Below are 21,626 nucleotides of genomic sequence, written 5' to 3' on the forward strand. Positions count from 1 at the left end.
TGGCAAAGGATACCGATCACAGAACCATGAATATCAAATATTTCCGGATAGTTCAACCGGTACCCGCTCGAATCTAATTCAAATCTATTTTGTCGTCATGTCAACCGCCCAACCCGCGGTTTATCCGCGGACTCCGCGGATGAGACCACAAACCGCGCATCTCTACTGTGTACAATCGTGTCGATTATGTTTTAACGTGCTGTAATGAAATAAATAAAACATATTACGGTGGCGACTACGCGATCGGTACCGGAAAACATGATCGGATGATGCCCACGCTAAGACTACGTCACTTCCTGGACTTACAATGTATTTTACAACGGTGCTTTTGAAACGTTTGAATCCGTGATATTTCAATATTTTATTAATGTTTTGTATAATAAAACTAGCTTACCTTGGAATGAAGGGGAACAAGAATATAAACTTCAACAAGGGTTAGATTAAAAAAAAAAATCTGAATATTGTGGTCACAATTTCAATCACTTTCACTCTTCAGTCACTGCAATGAATGACACATGGGGGCGCCACTGACACCCAACATTTAGTTTTAACAAGCCACTTCATTTTAAAGACCTACTGAAAGCCACTACTACCGACCACGCAGTCTGATAGTTTATATCAATCAATCAATCAATGTTTACTTATATAGCCCTAAATCACTAGTGTCTCAAAGGGCTGCACAAACCACTACGACATCCTCGGTAGGCCCACATAAGGGCAAGGACACATGCCAATACGGCCGGTTTAGTTTACTAAATTAAAATTTTAAATTTCCCGCGGAGTTTCTTGTTGAAAACGTCGCGGAATGATGACGTGTGCGCGTGATGTCTCGAGTTGGAGGGGAAAGATTAGCGCAGCACCACTAGCGGCTAAAAGTCGTCTCTTTTCATCGCGCAATTAAACAGTATTCTGGACATCTGTGTTGCTGAATCTTTTGCAATTTGTTCAATTAATAATGAAGAAGTCAAAGTAGAAAGATGGAGGTGGGAAGCTTTAGCCTTTAGCCACACAAACACACGGTGATTCCTTGTTTAAAATTCCCGGAGGTGAAGCTTTACTATGGATCAGAGCGGTCAAGCAAACATGGATACCAAACATAGGTCAACCGGCAGGTTTCGGTGAGAAAATTGTGGTAAAAAGTCGCCTCTTACCGGAGCTCAGCGGAACTTCTGTGGTGCTGCTGCTGCCGTGACTAATTCCCTCAAAGTCTGGCGTCAAGACACCCGTGGACACACCCCTCTGACTATCAGGTACTATTTAATCTCACTAAAACACTAGCAACACAATAGAAAGATAAGGGATTTCCCAGAATTATCCTAGTAAATGTGTCTAAAAACATCTGAATCGCTCACAATGGAATCGCCTTTTTTTAAAAACTTTATTATTATTTTTTTTTTTTCTAGTCCTTCGATATCAATGTCCTCAGCCACGAAGCTTTCATCCTCGATCAAATTAATGGGGAAATTGTCCCGGGAGGTTTTCGGGAGAGGGGCTGAATTTCGGGAGTCTCCCGGAAAATCCGGGAGGGTTGGCAAGTATGGCCTGTGCTCACCTAAGAGGTCTAGCATTTTGTCCATAAGTTCAGAGGGCTTGCAATCGCCAAGTCCCTGTAACGACAAAAGACGACCAGCCCTGTCTTTAAAGGGGAACATTATCACAATTTCAGATGCGTTAAAACCAACAAAAATCAGTTCCCAGCGGCTTATTTTATTTTTCGAAGTTTTTGTCAAAATTTTACCCATCATGGAATATCCCGAAAAAAGTCTTTAAAGTGCCTGATTTTCGCTATCTGTAAATCCACCCGTCGATTTTCCTTTGACGTCACATAGTGACGCCAATACAAACAGACACGGCGGATAGAACAGCAAGATATAGCGACATTAGCTCGGATTCAGACTCGGATTTCAGCGTCGTAAGCGATTCAACCGATTACGCATGTATTGAAACGGATGGTTGGAGTGTGGAGGCAGATAGCGAAAACAAAATTGAAGAAGAAACTGAAGCTATTGAGCAAATAGCTATAGAAGCTATTCGGCGATCGCCTTCTAATCAACGATTGCATCTTTTGACCACTGGAGCAACTTAAATCTGTCGATTGGTAAGTGTTTGTTTGGCATTAAATGTGGGTGGAGGGAAAGGCTGGATGCAAATATAGCTACAAATGTACTTACAGTTAGCCTAAAAAGCATGTTAGCATCGATTAGCTGGCAGTCATGCCGTGACCAAATATGTCTGATTAGCACGTATGCAATAACATCAATGTGGAGAGACACCGCCGACGGGCCGACAACGGGCGGAAAGCAGCAGCGCGGGCCCACCTGGAGGCCGGGAGGCGGGGCATGTGGGGGCGAAGAGAGGCGTGACACACGCGGAGCGACACCGCAGCAGCAATCTGAGCCAGGTGCGTATATCACACAGCTGCTCACAATCTGTCTATCTGCTGCTAAAATACAAAAAGGGCGAGGGAGGAACGACCGGAGAGCAGCACGGAGGAGGAAACACCGACCAGCAGACGAGAAGCGCGACAACCCACACCAAGAGAGCGATGACGCCGAAAGGCGTGCAGCGGCAGCAGACAAGCCGGAAGAGCGCTCTGAAAAGTGACGCGACCAATGGTCCAAGTGACAGCAGATTTATTGAAATAATAAATCAAGGTCAAAACTGTTACGATGCGTCGTGTGTCAGGTGTCCCTGCAACCCACACGAGGACGGCTGGAAGCCCGTTACAATCAACAAAACTCACCTTTGTGATTTTGTTGACTTTATCGTTGGAAATGCATCTGCTTTGAGAACAAACAAAGGACTTTCGCATCTTTTGACACGGGTGGAACTTGAATCCATCGATTGGTATGTGTTTGTTTGGCATTAAATGTGGGTGGAGGGAAAGGCTGGATCCAAATATAGCTACAAATGAGGCACAACGATGCAATATGTACATACAGCAATGTGCATTGATTAGCATACCGTGCTAACCAATGCACATTCCACGTAAGTCAACTTGAAACCGTCCCTGATCGTGTTGCTACACCCTCCGACCACTCACCGACGAGGCATGATGTCTCCAAGGTACAGAAAACAGTAGAAAAAACGGAGAATAACAGAGCTGATTTGACTTGGTGTGTGTAATGTGTTTGAGAAAAGGGCGGATTGCTTCCCATTGTGACGTCACAATTGAAAGGCGTTTAAATCGCCAAATTCACCCTTTTAGAGTTCGGGAATCGGTTAAAAAAACATATGGTCTTTTTTCTGCAACATCAAGGTATATATTGACGTAGGTCTGGTGGTAACGTTCCCCTTTAAGAGGTGAGCCTTCAACGTGAGATACTTGTTTCCCTCCGGTGGACGCATAAGGACGCTAACCATTCTGGTTGCCATTGCATTGCCGAGGGAGGGAACAACATTATAAAAGTTTGTTTCGTCCTCGGTGATACCACGCAGGGCGAACTGTGCTTCGGCCTGAACAAACCATGTTGTCGCGGAAGATTTCCAGAACTCAGGCAGCTTCAGTGAGAAGGCATTCGCCGTCATAGTCGATAACATTCACTGAATGCTGTTAGAATAATTATGTATAGATCATCACACTAACTTAGGTATGCTCAAAGTCTGTTGCTTTAGTTATTAGTTATTGTGCTCAAGTTAGACTTTTTTAATCTATGCAAGGACAAAACTTCTTGTTTTAGCCCGCTAACAGCCAGGGACTTCAAGGACCTCAACGAAGATAAGATGACAACACACAGACGAAGCAGAGACTTCAGGACCTCAACGAAGATAAGATGACAACACGCAGACGAAGCGAAATCTCACGGCCCCAGCCCATTCCGTCACGTACTGTGCGTCCTGGACCTGCTTTCCATAATATATGTGACCACTTCTTTTACATGCGGCCTCAACGATTTTGACTATGGAACTCTGAATAAAAAGAGGGAAGCGAGAGCTGAACATTAGAATGTAGGGTGAGACTGTGACTAAGTGTGCAGCGCCATGCGTTCTCCTCATGAGCTAAATTGAACTCTGTCTCTGCATGATTCCTTGCTTCTTGTCTGTTTAATAGATGTCATCAGTGTTTGAGCCTGACAAATGCATTCAGTGAAGCGTCTGGGTCACCAGTGTTGCGCTTGTAACGCGAAAGTGAAACAAATTGAAATATATTTGTGCACCGTTTTATTCAAACAAAAAGCAGAATAAACCCTTTACATCAAGCGACTCATAATGGCGGTCACAACAAACCCCTACCTTTGTGTAAATATTTTGACGGTCCCTTAAAGGGGCAGCACCGAATTACTCACTCTTAACTGCATATATGAATGTTAACAAGAACAACATTGTTATGTGCAAAATATAACAATGACAGTGAATAATGACAAGTAAACACTTGTGGTGAATTATGTCCTTAAAGCAACCGCTACAATATAATATTTAGTTTTATCTAAAGTTCTTTCAGGATGTAATTAGAAGTGAGATTCGCCAATGAGCGTGACCTTGCTACTTCTCCCACATCTTGGCCAATCAAATTTGTCTCAGAGCGATGCTCAAGCAGCTGTCCTATCCAAATGTATTTATTGTGTAGATAAAGCAGGAACAACATGTCACAATATATCAACTCTTTATTGATCAAACAGCACAAATGTCCTCCAACATAAATCAAACCTACTTCCGGTTCCTGTCTATAGCACTAACCTTTCTGGGTAATGTAGTATAAAAACATTTACTTCCTGGATTACATGTATTTATTTAACATTTATCTATCCAGGATAAAACAATTAAGAACATATTTACATTTACAATGCTGCTCTAGGAAAGAGGAAGCATTTACATGTTAGAGATGTTGAAGTGTGATTATAATCTGTCATGGTTTGTCATTTACCAAACAAAAATGAACGCTATAGATCACTAACAGTTCAACAATACTCTTAGCATGCAAGACCAAAAAAAAGGAGGCCAAGGAGAACTACAGGAGGAAGCTGGAAGGGAAGCTGAAGGACAACAGCATGAAGGCGGTTTGGAAAGGTATGCAGACCATCACCGGCCTCAAACCGGCAGGGGTTATGGGGGTGGACGGAGACAAAGCGAGGGCCAATAAGCTAAACCAGTTCTTTAACAGGTTTGACAGAATGGCTCTGGCAAGCCCCCGCCCCCCTAAACATGCCAGCCGGCCCCCTGACAACTTCAGCGATCCAATCCACTCCCCTCCCTTCCTCACTGCACCCCAACTCCAATGACTACCTCCCCCCACTTAACACCTCACCCTCAGAATGATGACCCCACCTTCCCCCAACCACCTGAGACCCCCTCAGTGTGTCTGTCTGCAGAACAGGTGAATGCACAGCAAATAAACTACGCTGTGACCCCAAGGTGCTCAAAGCATGCGCCCCACAGCTGTGTGGTGTGCTCCAGCACATCTTCAACATGAGCCTTAGGCTGCAGAAAGTCCCCACACTGTGGAAAACCTCATGCGTGGTCCCCATCCCCAAGTGCACACGACCCAGCACGTCGAAGGACTTCAGGCCGGTGGCTCTAACCTCCCATATCATGAAGACCATGGATAGGTTGGTCCTGGAATAACTCCGCCCTACAGTCAAGCCCCACCTGGACCCACTCCAATTTTGCCTATCCGGCCACGACTGGGAGTGGAGGATGCAGTCATCTACCTGCTGAACCGAGCCCAAAACCACCTGGACAAGCCTGCGAGCAGTGTGAGGGTCATGTTTTTTTACTTCTCCAGTGCTTTCGATACCATGCGGCCTGGGCTACTTGGTGTGAAGTTGGAGAAGATGCAAGCGGAGGCCCCCTTGGTGTCCTGGATTGTAGATTACCTGACTGACAGACCACAGTAAGTTCGACTGCAGGACTGTGTGTCTGACAGGCTAGTCAGCAACACCGGGGCCCCGCAGGGCACAGCCTTCTCCCCCTTCCTCTTCACCATTTACACCACCAATTTCCACTATCAGTCAGAGTCCTGCCACCTTCAGAAGTTTTCTGATGACTCTGCGATAGTGGGGTGTATTGAGGATGGTGATGATGAGGAATACAGGGCACGGGTGGAGGACTTTGTCACATGGTGTGGAAAGAACCACATTCAGCTCAATGTGACGAAGACCAAGGAGCTGGTTGTGGACCTGGGAAGGAGGAGTACTTCAGCGACCCCTATTTCTATCAAGGGGGTGGATGTGGACTTGGTTGAGGATTATAAATACCTCAGAGTACACATGGACAACAAGCTGAATGGGTCAAAACACGCTGAGGCCCTCTACAAGAAGGGACAGAGCCGCCTCTACTTCTTCAGGAGGCTAGGATCCTTCAAAGTCTGTACAAAGATGTTGAAGATGTTCTACGAGTCGGTGGTGGCGGGCGCCTTCTTGTACGCCGTGGCTTGCTGGGGCAGTGGGCTGAGAGTGAAGGACACAAACAGACTGGACAAGCTGGTAGAGAAGGCCAGTAATGTGGTGGGAGTGGAGCTGGACTCTCTGGCGGTGGTGTCAGAGAGGAGAAGTCTAGCAAAACTCCTAACCATTATGGACACCTCCCACCCACTACACTCGAACCTTGCGGAGGGAATGAGCAAGTTCAGTGGAAGGCTCAGACTGCCAAATTGTAACACGGAACGACACAGGAGGTCCTTCATACCGACAGCTATCAGACTGTATAATGCATATGTTCCTTGACTGCACTTAAATGTAGAGTATATGTACAATATATTTATATCATTCATATATATACTGTGAAGTGAATTATATTTATATAGCGCTTTTCTCTAGTGACTCAAAGCACTTTACATAGTGAAATCCAATATCTAAGTTACATTTAAACCAGTGTGGGTGGCACTGGGAGCAGGTGGGTAAAGTGTCTTGCCCAAGGACACAACGGCAGTGACTAGGATGGCGGAAGTGGGAATCGAACCTGCAACCCCCAAGTTGCTGGCACAGCCACTCTACCAACCGAGCTATACCGCCCATATATGTTATATATTATTTTGTATCATTATTGTCTATTGTGAGTAAACTGTGGTGCCGAATTTCCCCCAGGGATCTATAAAGTACTTTCTATTCTATTCTATTCTAAATGTGTTGGAACATAAAAGTTAGAAGCAATTTGTCAAGCTTGTAACACACAGAACAATGACAAAACATCCTGCGTCTTCATTTGCTGCTGGGGTTCTCACCCACACACGTGTGTGTCTTAAACTGGTACTTATTGGAGAATCTTTCATCTCACACACACATTGCAACTAAATGGTTTCTCTTGAGTGTGTGTGTGTGTGTGTGTGTGTGTGTGTGTTCATGTGTCTTTTCAAAGTTAGTTAAGTTTGTCTATGAAAACTCCAGTCTCCAGTGTACTTTAAGACTCTTACTTTGTATAAAACCTTTACTACAGACTGGACAGGAAAAAAAAATTCTCCAGTGTGAATTTTTGTGTTTATTTTCAGATGACTTTGTTGTGCAAAATCTTTACTACAGGCAAGACAAGAATAGGATTTATTTTTCTACCGTCTGCATCCCTGCATGTTTTTTCAGATCACCATTTCATGTAAAGTCTTTACCCCAGACTGAACAGGAAAAGGGTTTTCTCCAGTGTGCATTCTGGTATGCATTTTCAGACCACAATTTCGTGCAAAACCTTTACCACAGACTGAACATGAAAAGGGGGTTTCTCCAGTGTGCATTATTGTGTGTCTTTTCAGATTACTATTATGTGCAAAACCTTTACCACAGAAAGAGCAGGAAAAGGGTTTTTCTCCAGTGTGCATTCTTGTATGTATTTTCAGATGAATATTTTGTGCAAAACCTTTACCACAGACTGAACAGGAAAATGATTTTTCTCCAGAGTGCATTCTTGTATGCATTTTCAGATTATCATTTCGTGCAAAACCTTTACCACAGATCGTACAGGAAAAGGGTTTTTCTCCAGTATGTGTTCTCATGTGTACTTTCAGATTACTACGGTAATTAAACGTTTTGTCACAGTGAGAACATGTCAAGCGTGTGTTGTCAGTGTGAGATGTCTTATCATCTTTAGAGTCTTCATCATCAGTGTCAGGAGAGTGAGACGTTGTGTCGTCACTATCTGATAGTGGAGCTAAAATCTTGTCTGCTTGTGATCCTCCACAGTGGTCTCCATCAGTTTCTGTTGTCATGTGTTGAGTTGAGCTGCTGCTTGGAGGCTCCGCCTCTCTCTTCTCCTCACTTTCACTTTTGTGGCTCCTCCTCTTCCTCTTCAATATGCTGGTGCAGTGGCTCATTCTCTTCCTTTTTAATGCAGAGGACTGTGGCACCCCATCTTCCTCAATTTGAGGGGATTGTGACTCAGCCATTTTAAGTTGGGTTGACTGTGGCTCCTCTTCTTCTGTTTTAAAGTGAGGGAGCTGTTGCTCTTCCTCAATTTGCTGTGGCTCCTCATCTTCCTCTTTAATTTGGAGGGACTCTGGGGCTTCAACTTCCTCAATGTCAGGGGACTGTGACTCTTCCGCTTTAATTTGGGTTGACTGTGGCTCCTCTTCTTCTGTTTTAAAGTTAGAATGCTGTTGCTTCTCTTCCTCTATATATTGGGGGGGCTGTTCCTCTTCTCTTTTAATTTGGGGGGACTGTGGTGCCTTGTTTCCTCTAAACAGAGGGGACTGTGGGTCCTTCTCTTTAAAATGTGTCGAGTAAGGCTCCTCCTCTTCAATCTGGGGTAGTAGTGACGCCTCCGTAAAGGCCCACTCCTGCTGCTCAGGGAGAGAATATTCCCCACAGATGTCTGCAGGACACAAATAGACAAAATATTTTTTAGAAAAATGCGGCTTTGCTTATTTAAATCTGACATTATCCTGCACCAGCATATGTTCTGATAAGCTTATCAGTTTCCACATTGACATTCAAGATGTCATAACCACACTGTACACCAGGGAGCAACAGAATCATTACAAATCATGAAGAAACACAACATTACCTCAGCAGTAAAGCCATACGGTCAAGACAACTGCTTGTACATCCAAAGGACAAAACAGTAAAGTACAAAAAATGTTTTATGAAATCCTGTGCAAATCTTGTAAAAAATCAAATGTGGGAGAAACAGAAAGGGCAGTCATCACACACACAAAAAAACATAACTTTTCATAACAAAAAGCAAATAAGGAAGACTTATAGGTGAGGATGGGAACGTAGATCGACCGGTAAATTGAGAGCTTTACCTTCCAGCTCAGCTTCTTCTTCACCACAACGGATCGATACAACATCCGCATTACTGAATACGCCGCACCGATCCGCCTGTCGATCTCACGATCCACTCTTTTCTCACTCGTAAACAAGACTCACAGGTACTTGAACTCATCCATTTGGGGCAGGGTCTCCTCCCCAACCCGGAGTTGGCAATCCACCCTTTTCCGGGTGAAGCCCATGGACTCGGACTTGGAGGTGCTGATTCTCATCCTAGTCTTTTCACACTCGGCTGCGAACCGATTCAGTGAGTTGAAGATCCTGGCCAGATGAAGCCATCAGGACCACATCATCTGCAAAAAGCAGAGACCTAATCCTGCAGTCACCAAACCGGAACCCCTCAACGTCTTGACTGCGCCTAGAAATTATGTCCATAAAAGTTATGAACAGAAAGGGTGACAGAGGCCAGCCTTGGCGGAGTCCAACCCTCACTGGAAACGTGTCCGACTTACTGTACTGCCGGCTATGCGGACCAAGTTCTGAAACTGATCGTACAGGGAGCGGACCGCCACAATAAGACAGTCCGATACCCCATACTCTCTGAGCACTCCCCACAGGACTTCCCGAGGGACACGGTTGAATGCTTTCTTCAAGTCCACATGTAGACTGGTTGGACAAGCTCCCATGCACCCTCAAAGACCCTGCCAAGAGTACAAACCCTGTTTCCGTATGAATTGTGAAATTGTGTTGGATGTAAATATAAACGGAATACAATGATTTGCAAATCCTTTTCAACCCATATTCAATTGAATGCACTACAAAGACAAGATATTTGATGTTCAAACTCATAAACTTTATTTTTTTTTTGCAAATAATATTTAACTTAGAATTTCATGGCTGCAAAATGTGCCAAAGTAGTTGGGAAAGGACATGTTCACCACTGTGTTACATCACCTTTTCTTTTAACAATAAACGTTTGGGAACTGAGGAAACTAATGGTTGAAGCTTTGAAAGTGGAATTCTTTCCCATTCTTGTTTTATGTAGAGCTTCAGTCGTTCAACAGTCCGGGGTCTCCGCTGTTGTATTTTACGCTTCATAATGTGCCACACATTTTTGATGGGAGACAGGTCTGGACAGCAGGCGGGCCAGGATAGTACCTGCACCCTTTTTTTTACGAATCCACGCTGTTGTATAACTTGTCTTGCTGAAATAAGCCGGGGCGTCCATGATAACGTTGCTTGGATGACAACATACAGTATGTTGTCCCAAAACCTGAATGGACCTTTCAGCATTAAGGGTGCCTTCACAGATGTGTAAGTTACCCATGCCTTGGGCACTAATACACCCCCATACCCTCACAGATGCTGGCTTTTAAACTTTGCGCCTATAACAATCCGAATGGTTATTTTCCTCTTTGTTCTGGAGGACACCACGTCCTCTGTTTCCAAATATAATTTGAAATGTGGACCCGTCAGACCACAGAACACCTTTCCACTTTGCATCAGTCCATCTTAGGTGAACTCGGGCCCCGCCAAACCGACAGCGTTTCAAGATATTGTTGGTAAAGAGGTTTGGCTTTGCATAGTAGAGTTTTAACTTGCACTTGCAGATGTAGCGACCTACTGTTGTTACTGACAGTGGTTTTATGAAGTGTTCCTGAGCCCATGTGGTGATAGCCTTTACACACTGATGTCGGTTTTTGATGCAGCGCCTGAGGGTTCAAAAGTTTGTAATATCATTGCTTACGTGCAGTGATTTCTCCAGATTCTCTGAACTTTTTAGTGATTTTACGGACTCCAGATGGTAAAATCCTTAAATTCCTTGCAATAGCTCATTGAGAAATGTTGTTCTAAAACTGTTCGACAATTTGCTTACAAAGTGGTGACCTTCACCCCATCCTTGTTTGTGAATTACTTAGCATTTCATGGAAGCTGCTTTTATACCCAATCATGGCACCCACCTGTTCCCAATTAGCCTGCACACCTGTGAGATGTTCCATATAAGTGTTTGATGAGCATTCCTCAACTTTATCAGTATTTATTGTCACCTTTCCCAACTTTTTTGTCACGTGTTGCTGGCATCAAATTCTAAAGTTAATGATTATTTGCAAAAAAAAATGTTTATCAGTTTGAACATGAAATATGTTGTCTTTGTAGCGTATTCAATTGAATATGGGTTGAAAATTATTAGCAAATCATTGTATTCCGTTTATATTTACATCTAACACAATTTCCCAACTCATATGGAAACGGGGTTTGTATAGAGCTGCTCCACAGTTCTACGACCGGGACGAAAACCACACTGTTCCTCCTTAATCTGAAGTTCGACTTTCCGGTGTAGCCTCCTCTCCAGTACACTTGAATAAACCTTACCGGAAAAGCTGATGAGTGTGATCCCACAATAGTTGGGACACACCCTCCGGTTCCCCTTCTTAAGAGAGGAACCACTCCCCCGGTCTGCCAATCCAGATGTACCACCCCCGATGTCCACGAGATGCTGCAGAGTCTTGTCAATCAAATATGTCTGATTAGCACATAAGTCAACATCAACAAAACTCACCTTTGTGATTTCGTTGACTTTATCGTTGCAAATGCATCTGCAGGTTATCCATACATCTCTGTGCCATGTCTGTCATCGCCGGTAAAATGTGGAGCCACTTTGGTACATTCAATGGGGGTCTGGCGGCAGACACTTTCGCATCTTCGGGCCAGTGGTGCAACTTGAATCCCTCCCTGTTAGTGTTGTTACACCCTCCGACAACACACTGACGAGGCATGATGTCTCCAAGGTTCCAAAAAATAGTCGAAAAAACGGAAAATAAAAGAGCTGAGACCCAATGTTTACAATGGGTTGAAAATGAAAATGGCGGCTGTATTACCTCGGAGACGTCACATTCTGACGTCATCGCCTCCAGACCGAAAAACAGAAAGGCGTTAAATTCGCGAAAATTCACCCATTTAGAGTTCGGAAATCGGTTGAAAAAATATATGGTCTTTTTTCTGCACCATCAAGGTATATCTTGACGCTTACATAGGTCTGCTGATAATGTTCCCGTTTAACCCTACTTGGATGAGTGGCGAAACGTCTTCAAAGATAAACCAAACAGTCCAGTTACGAAAGATTGAACGCCTTGAGAGGTCAGAAATATTGAGAGGTACATAGAGGACCAATTGTAGAGCTAGAAAAAATTATGACATACAGAAAACTATTATTGTACAGGAGATTAAAAGGAAGAATAGAGGGAAAGAGGTCTTGTTGAAAAGACTACAATTTGATCATACAGGGCTAGGGCTGGGCGATATATCGATATATCGAGGTAGGGCTGGGCGATATGGTCTTTTTTTAATATCGTGATATTTTTAGGCCATATCGCGATATACGGTATATATCTTGGTATTTTGCCTTAGTCTTGAATGAACACTTGATACATATAATCACAGCAGGATGATGATTCTGTGTGTCTACATTAAAACATTCTTGTTCATACTGCATTAATATATCCTCATTTTAAACGTTCATGCAGAGAGGGAAATCACAACTAAGTCAATTTACCAAAACTTATTTATTAAAGTTAGTAGTACGTGACTTTTCAAATGACGCTACATATTAGCAGTAATGCTCATTTTGGTAGCAACGCTTGTGCCCCACTCGTGAACAAGACTCCTAGGTACTTGAACTCCTCCACTTTGTACCGATCCGTTGTGGTGAAGACGGAGCTGAGCCGGAAGGCAAAGCTCTCAATTTACCGGTCGATCTAGGTTCCCATCCTCACCTATGGTCATGAGCTTTGGGTCATGACCGAAAGGATAAGATCACGGGTACAAGCGGCCGAAATGAGTTTCCTCCGCCGGGTGGTGGGGCTTTCCCTTAGAGATAGGGTGAGAAGCTCTGCCATCCGAGAGGAGTTCAAAGTAAAGCCGCTGCTCCTCCACATCGAGAGGAGCCAGATGAGGTGGCTCTGGCATCTGGTCAGGATGCCACCCGAACGCCTCCCTAGGGATGTGTTTAGGGCACGTCCAACCGGTAGGAGGCCACGGGGAAGACCCAGGACACGTTGGGGAGACTATGTCTCCTGGCTGGCCTGGGAACGCCTCGGGATGCCCCGGGAAGAGCGGGAAGTGGCTGGAGAGAGGGAAGTCTGGGCGTCCCTACTTAGGCTGCTGCCCCCGCGACCCGACCTCGGATAAGCGGAAGATGATGGATGGATGGATGGATGGCTTGTGCCCCACACTTGACAAATTAAATTTGTCTATTCGACATATTCCCACTTGAAGCCGAACCACCGCCAGATGATGGACCCCGTGCTGTTTTTCTTGGGAATTCATTCTTCCTTCATTTGTTACAAGATTCGCATCTTCTGTCGCACCTTCGCAACACTCAGCTAGTATCACGGCTAATGTCAGCCACACTGCTACTTCTGTGCTGGGCGAGGGCGTATATGTATGACACGTGTGCAAGAACCTGCGCTTACACTCTGAGAAGGAGACACAAGAAGGAGTGGGAAGAGCCTGTAGTTTAATGCCCGCAGCTAAAAGCAACTGCGTGAGAACGCATACTTGAATATTACAATATAGTCATTTTCTTTATCGCAGAGACAAACCCGCGATATATCGCATATATCGCCCAGCCCTATATCGAGGGTTTGTCTCTGTGCGATATAGGAAATGACTATATCGTGTTATTCGAGTATACGTTCTCACGCAGTTGCTTTTAGCTGCTGGCATTACACGACAGGCTTGTATCCCGCTTTCTTGTCTCTCCTTCTCACAGCCAGCAAGCGCACCTTCTTACATACGTCACATCCTGTCACTTCATACGTCACATAAGTATACGCCCTCGCGGGGCAGAGAAGTAGCAGCATGGGTAACTTTAGCTGTGTTGCGAGTGGTCAAACAAGGGAAAAAAGGTGCCAATCTGGTAACAAATGAAGGAAGAATTAATTCCCAAGAAAAACAGCAGGGGGTCCATCGTCTGGCGGTGATTTGGCTTCAAGTGGGAATAGGCCGAACATCCATTTTCCATTTTCTACCGCTTATTCCCTTTTGGGGTCGCGGGGGGCGCTGGCGCCTATCTCAGCTACAATCGGGCGGAAGGCGGGGTACGACCAGACAACCGTAATTTGTCAAGTGTGGGGCTAACGCGTTGCTACAAAAATTAGCATTACTGCTAATATGTAGCATCATTTGAGAAGTCACCTGTTAGAAAATGAAGAGTACGTACTCCGCATGTCAACATCTCCATTCGGTGCCACACGCCCACAAAACCATGCACAAAAGTGCACTTTGTTTGTTTTTAAACTATTGTAGTGGTGTTCTGTACAAAACATTTGTGTTGTTTTAAGGGGGAACATTATCGCCAGACCTATGTAAGCGTCAATATATACCTTGATGGTGCAGAAAAAAGACCATATATTTTTTTAACCGATTTCCGGACTCGAAATGGGTGAATTTGGTGAATTAAACGCCTTTCTGTTTATCGCTCTTTTTGCGATGACGTCAGAACGTGACGTCACCGAGGTAATAAAGCAGCAATTTTCATTTTCAACACATTACAAACACCGGGTCTCAGCTCTGTTATTTTCCATTTTTTCGACTATTTTTTGGAACTTTGGAGACATCATGCCTCGTCGGTGTGTTGTCGGTGGGTGTAACAACACTAACAGGGAGGGATTCAAGTTGCACCACTGGCCCGAAGATGCGAAAGTGTCTGCCGCCAGACCCCCATTGAATGTGCCAGAGTGTCTCCACATTTTACCGGCGATGACAGACATGGCACAGAGATGTATGGATAACCTGCAGATGCATTTGCAACTATAAAGTCAACGAATTCACAAAGGTGAGTTCTGTTGATGTTGACTGCCAGCTAATTGATGCTAACATGCTACGCTAAGCGATGCTAACATGCTATTTACCCGCGGTGCTAAAGCAGACATTGCACAAAGATGTATGGATAACCTGCAGATGCATTTGCAACTATATTACGTTTCCTTCCACCCACATTTAATGCAAAAAAAACACTTACCAATCGAAGGATTTAAGTTGCTCCAGTGTCACGAGATGCGAAAGTCCTGATCGTTTGGTCCGCACATTTTACCGGTGATGCTAACGCAGCTCTTCGGCCATGCTATGGCTATGAATAGCGTCAATAGCTATTCGCTCAATAGCTTCAGTTTCTTCTTCAATACTTTCATACTCCAACCATCCGTTTCAATACATGCGTAATCTGTTGAATCGCTTAAACCGCTGAAATCCGAGTCTGAATCCGAGCTAATGTCACTATATCTTGCTGTGGTATTCGCCGTTGTTTGTTTACATTGGCAGCACTGTATGACGTCACAGGAAAATGGATAGTCACATCGCAAATAGCGAAAATCAAGCACTTTAAAGCTTTCTTAGGGATATTCGGGGAACGGTAAAAATGTTTTAAAAACTTCAAAAAATAGAAAAAGCCACTGGGAACTGATTTTTATTGTTTTTAACCCTTTTGAAATTGTGATAATGTTCCTCTATAAAGGCCTACTGAAACCCACTACTACCCACCACGCAATGATGAAATATTAACATTGCAACACATGCTAATACGGCTTTTTTAGTTTACTAAATTGCAATTTTAAATTTCCCGGGACTTTTTGCTTGAAAATGTCACGTAATGATGACGTGTACGCATGACGTCATGGGCCGTTATGAATATGAGCGCTGCGTACACACACAGCTAAAAGTCGTCTGCTTTAACGGCATAATTACACAGTATTTTGGACATCCGTGTTGCTGAATCTTTTGCAATTTGTTCAACTAATATTGGAGAAGTCAAAGTAGAAAGACGGAGTTAGGAAGCTTTAGCCTTTAGCCACACAAACACACGGTGATTCCTTGTTTAAAATTCACGGAGGTGAAATTTGAGTATGGATCACAGCGGACATGGATCCCGACCACATGTCAACCAGCAGGTTTCGGTGAGAAAATTGTGGTTAAAAAGTCGCCTCTTACCGGATATCAGCTGAGCTTGTGCCGTCCATACAGCTGCCATCGACGAGACACTGCACGTCAACACCCGGCCGTGGACGTACACTTCCGTCTATCAGGTACTGTTAAACTCACTAAAACACTAGCAACACGATAGAAAGATAAGGGATTTCCCAGAATTATCCTAGTAAATGTCTCTGAAAACATATGAATCTGTCTCAATGCAACGCGATTGCAATCGCGTTTTTTTTTTATTTTATTTTTTTTTAGTTTTTTTCCTAGTCCGTCGCTATCAATATCCTCAAACACGAATCTTTCATCCTCGCTCAAATTAATGGGGAAATTGTCGTTTTCTCGGTCTGAATAGCTGTTTTTGTTGGAGGTTCCCATTAAAATCAAATGGGAATATATGAGGAGCTGTCACGCCAAATTTCTTCCCCCCTACAAGAACCTCTCCCCCCCCATTTACTTCCGGGGTCATGATTAATACAGACGTTTTGTTAACGCTATATTATAAAAATATAACGCTATATTATAAAAATACAGACGTTTTGTTAACGCTATATTATAAAAAAAATTTAAAAAACAATTTACAAACACAAGCTATGGGATGACGCATTTACTTCCGGCGTCACGTTTCCTCTTATGTTATCCCATAGCTTGGGTTTGTAATTTTTTATTTTTATTTTTTTATAATATAGCGTTAACAAAACGTCCATCCATCCATTCATCCATTTTCTACCGCTTATTCCCTTTCGGGGTCGCGGGGGGCGCTGGGGCCTATCTCAGCTACAATTGGGCGGAAGGCGGGGTACACCCTGGACAAGTCGCCACCTCATCGCAGGGCCAACACAGATAGACAGACAACATTCACACTCACATTCACACACTAGGGCCAATTTAGTGTCGCCAATCAACCTATCCCCAGCTGCATGTCTTTGGAAGTGGGAGGAAGCCGGAGTACCCGGAGGGAACCCACGCATTCACGGGGAGAACATGCAAACTCCACACAGAAAGATCCCGAGCCTGGATTTGAACCCAGGACTGCAGGACCTTCGTATTGTGAGGCAGACGCACTAACCCCTCTTCCACCGTGAACAAAACGTCTGTATTTTTATAATATAGCGTTATATTTTTGTAATATAGCGTTAACAAAACGTCTGTATTAATCATGACCCCGGAAGTAAATGGGGGGGAGAGGTTCTTGTAGGGGGGAAGAAATTTGGTGTGACAGAGCCCTCAACATGTGACGTCATCGTCTGCAACTTCCGGTAGAGGCAGGGCTTTTCTCCAGTTGCAAACTTTATCGTGGATGTTTTCTACTAAATCCTTTCAGCAAAAATATGGCAATATCGCGCAAATACGACACATAGAATGGACCTGCTATCCCCGTTAAAATATGAAAATCTCATTTCAGTAGGCCTTTAATATGTCATCTTAGTGACATCATGCACAAAAGTGCACTTGTTTTAAAAAGTATCTGACAATCTTGCACTTTCTGTTTTGGAAATGACATGAATGTTTGTGCCACTGCTTAATAACTGTTTAATAAATACACTTTTGGTCAATTGACTTAGTTGTGATTTCCTTTTCTGCATGAAAGTTTAAAATGAGCATATATTAATGCAGTATGTACAAGAATGTTTTAATGTAGACACATAGAATCATCATACTGGTGTGATTATATGTATCAAGTGTTAATTCAAAGCTAAGGCACAATATCGAGATATATATCGTGATATGGCCTAAAAATATTGAGATATTAAAAAAAGGCCATATCGCCCAGACCTATACAGGGCTAAATAAAACAACAATAATAGGAAAATGTCTAACAGAAATATGTGCTCCATGTAAAACTGTTGAAGATGTAGAAAACATTTTATATCATACTGCAAGAAGTTTACTGAAGAGAGACGTACGTTAAAAGGAAAAGATCAGCAAGAGAGGGAATGATTGGAAAATAGAAGATGTATTAGAAACTTTGAGAACGGGGGGGGGGTTGCAGTAAATATAGAGCAGTTATTAAATACCTCAGATATACAGGATTATATAATTGAACATACATTTACATGGTCCTTTTTGGAATCCAAGCATATATCGATATTTTCTTTCTTTTATGGCAGGGGTAGGGAACCTATGGCTCGCGAGCCAGATGTGGCTCTTTTGATGACTGCATCTGGCTCTCGGATAAATCTTAGCTGACATTGTTTAATATGATAAGTAATGAATGATTCCACTTGTAATCACAGTGTTAAAAATAATGTTCAAAATATAAAACATGCATTTTTTAATCCATCCATCTGTTTTCTACCGCACCCGTTCAACAATTTGCGTTAATGGTGAGAAGTTATTTATTTATTCTTGGTTAGTGTGGGGCTTGTCCCTCCTGGGGTTTGTCAGACCAGCAAGGACCGACATGAGAGCCTGTTTCAGGGTTACGATTTTTCAATAAGTCTCTCAGTTGCTTTCCAGCAATTGTATTTTTATCTTTCATTTTTGCTCGCGCTCTGGCTCCAGCCCCAACCCCGTGTCTCCTCCTGGCTGCTGCTTATAACACAGCGACAGGTGGTTAGATAACAAGGCCCAGGTGGGCCATCTATGCCAGTGGTTCTCAAATGGGGGTACGCGTACCCCTGGGGGTACTTGAAGGTCTGCCAAGGGGTACGTGAGATTTTTTAAAAACATTCTAAAAATAGCAAGAATTCAAAAATCCTTTACAAATATATTTATCGAATAATACTTCAACAAAATATGAATGTAAGTTCATAAACTGTGAAAAGAAATGCAACAATGCAATATTCAGCGTTGACAGCTAGATTTTTTTGTGGACATGTTCCATAAATATTGATGTTAAAGATTTCTTTTTTTGTGAAGAAATGTTTAGAATTAAGTTCATGAATCCAGATGGCTCTCTTTTACAATCCCCAAAGAGGGCACTTTAAGTTGATGATTACTTTTATGTGTAGAAATCTTTATTTATAATTGAATCACTTGTTTATTTTTCAAAAAGTTTTTAGTTATTTTTATATATATTTTTTCCAAATAGTTAAAAAAAGCCCACTACAAATGAGCAATATTTTGCACTGTTATACAATTTAATAAATCAGAAACTGATGACATAGTGCTGTATTTTACTTCTTTATCTCTTTTTTTCAACCAAAAATGCTTTGCCCTGATTAGGGGGTACTTGAATTAAAAAAATGTTCACAGGGGGTACATCACTGAAAAAAAGGTTGAGAACCACTGGTCTATGCACCTGTCGCTGATTTCGAGGCCGGTCCTGGCACACCCCAGTTCGCTGCAGGCCAGCAAGCCACGCCCCCTCCATAGTTAGCTCGAGAATAACAATGTTATTACAAAGAACAACAGACCTATTATACTCTAAAAATGTTGGTCTTTATTAAAAATGCACGTTTTGTTCAGTGTAAAAAAATATAATATGGCTCTTACGGAAATACATTTTAAAATATTTGGCTTTTTGGCTCTCTTAGCCAAAAAGGTTCCCGACCCCTGTTTAATGGGCTGAGTTTATGCATTTAGATGGATGGATAAATATACATCCATCCGTTTCCTACCGCTTGTCCCTTTTGGGGTCGCGGCGGGTGCTGGAGCCTATCTCAGCTGCGTTCAATAACTATACTTAATAACAACAAGTACAGAAGGTATAGAAAATTAGTCCACGCCATTCGTTGGAAGCCTATACGCAAACCGCGGTGTAGTGTGCATTATTTTACAGTAAACATGTGCGAGGAATAAGGAAACAAACCTGTTTTGTGTAACACAAGTCGATGCCGCTTGAAGACAGCGTCCAGTAGTCGACGTTGTCGCTGCTTCTCTTCCTCGTAGTCCGCTATCGTTCTTTCGAACACCACAAATATTTCTTCAACCGCCGCATTTAGTCGCTGATTCACAAAGGCTCTCAGCATTTGGACTGTACGCATTTTGGCACAATCACGACCATTAGACGCGTGTCCGCTGAGCGATGTGTGGCCTACTTCCGCCTTGTCTCTCTGTTAGCGGCGAGCAAGCTAAGCTAAGTCAAACGCATCTAACCATAGACATATGACAGCATTGGCTGCTGTGACGCGAGAAATTCGTCCGCCATCTTGAAGTGGTGATGAGGAGCCGGCGAGCAGCCTAAACTGACAGTTGACAGGTAGAAAACAAAGATGCCGGGCTGATGTTCAGCGTTTTCGTTTTAACTGACCTTTATTTGACTATGTCTGTCTTTCTGTAGGTGGCTAAATTACGCGGTGCTGCTGACCGCTGTCTAACGATGCGTTACGTTACTATGCGTGATACATTAAAGGCCTACTGAAACCCACTACTACCAACCACACAGTCTGATAGTTTATATATCAATGATGAAATATTATCATCGCAACAAATGCCAATACGGCCTTTTTAGTTTACTAAATTGCAATTTTAAATTTCCCGCGAGTTTCTTTTTGAAAACGTCGCGGAATGATGACGCGTGCGCGTGACGTCACGGACTGTCAGGAAATATTACCGCTGCACCACTAGCGGCTAAATGTTGTCTGCTTTAATGGCATAATTACACAGTACTTTGGACATCTGTGTTGCTGAATCTTTTGCAATTTGTTCAATTAATAATGGAGACTTTAAAGAACAATGCTGTTCGTGGAAAGCGGTGGTTTGCAGCTGTCTTTAGCACCAAGACACAGCCAGTGTTTCTTTGTTTGTTGTGAAGCAGGGCGGTCAAGCGAACATGTTTTCTCTACGTCAACCAGCATGTTTTTGGATGGGGAAATTGTGATATATCTTACCGGAGACATCAGTGGATTATTCGTCGTCTTGTAGCAGTTGTCAAAAAAGGCAGCTGTGAACTTGGCTCCTCGGCTTCTCTCTGAGACACTGCGTGTTCACCGCAGCCATCCGACCTCGAGGTATATCTTTACAATCTTTAAAATGTCACTAAAACAATAAGCAGATAAGGGATCATTCAGATTTATCCTAGTAAATGTGTCTAATTACATCTGAAACGCTCACACTGCCGCTGCCCGGCGCAGTCGCTCTTTCTTTTTTTTTTTCTAGTCCTTCACTATCAATATCCTAATTCACAAATCTTTAATCCTCACTCAAATTAATGGGGAAATTGACGCTTTCTCGGTCTGAATTGCTCTTACTGCTGGTGGCTCCCATTATAAACAATGTGAATATTTGTGGAGCCCTGCAATTTTTGACGTCACGCACACATACTTCCGGTAAAGGCAGGGCTTTTCTATCAGAGACCAAAAGTTGCGAACTTTATCGTCTATGTTCTCTGCTAAATCCTTTAAGCAAAAATATGGCATTATCGAGAAATTATCAATTATGACACATAAAATGGACCTGCTATTCCCGTTTGAATAAGAAAATCTTATTTCAGTAGGCCTTTAAGTAACGTAACGTTATGTGTATGTACCTCATGCAACCCTGCTTTAAAAAAAATCACTTGATAAAACGTATGAATAAGGTAGCGAACTGCAGTGGACGCAACATAGCTGTGTTTGCAATGACATTATAACCATA

At 43.1% G+C, this 21,626-nt stretch overlaps 1 protein-coding gene across 1 annotated transcript; it reads right to left on the minus strand.

Annotated features, from left to right (window-relative positions):
* Positions 1-4,144: 4,144 nt before the first annotated feature.
* On the minus strand, positions 4,145-20,133 carry LOC133554372 (zinc finger protein 239-like). The gene is made up of 2 exons (XM_061903036.1): positions 19,861-20,133; positions 4,145-8,733 (listed from the first exon to the last, which is right to left on the minus strand). The coding sequence occupies exons 1-2, from the start codon at positions 20,033-20,035 to the stop codon at positions 7,508-7,510; spliced, it is 1,401 nt and encodes a 466-aa protein (XP_061759020.1). The 5' UTR covers positions 20,036-20,133; the 3' UTR covers positions 4,145-7,507.
* Positions 20,134-21,626: the final 1,493 nt, after the last annotated feature.

This window comes from Nerophis ophidion, linkage group LG06, assembly GCF_033978795.1.
Source record: "Nerophis ophidion isolate RoL-2023_Sa linkage group LG06, RoL_Noph_v1.0, whole genome shotgun sequence".
In the NCBI taxonomy this organism is placed as follows: domain Eukaryota; kingdom Metazoa; phylum Chordata; class Actinopteri; order Syngnathiformes; family Syngnathidae; genus Nerophis; species Nerophis ophidion.

Coding starts and splice junctions, on each gene's coding strand:
- LOC133554372 (XM_061903036.1), bottom strand. CDS start 20,035: ATGCGTACAGTCCAAATGCTGAGAGCCTTTGTGAATCAGCGACTAAAT. Junction 8,734..19,860: donor ACTTGTGTTACACAAAACAG/GTTTGTTTCCTT, acceptor TGTGTCCTGCAG/ACATCTGTGGGGAATATTCT.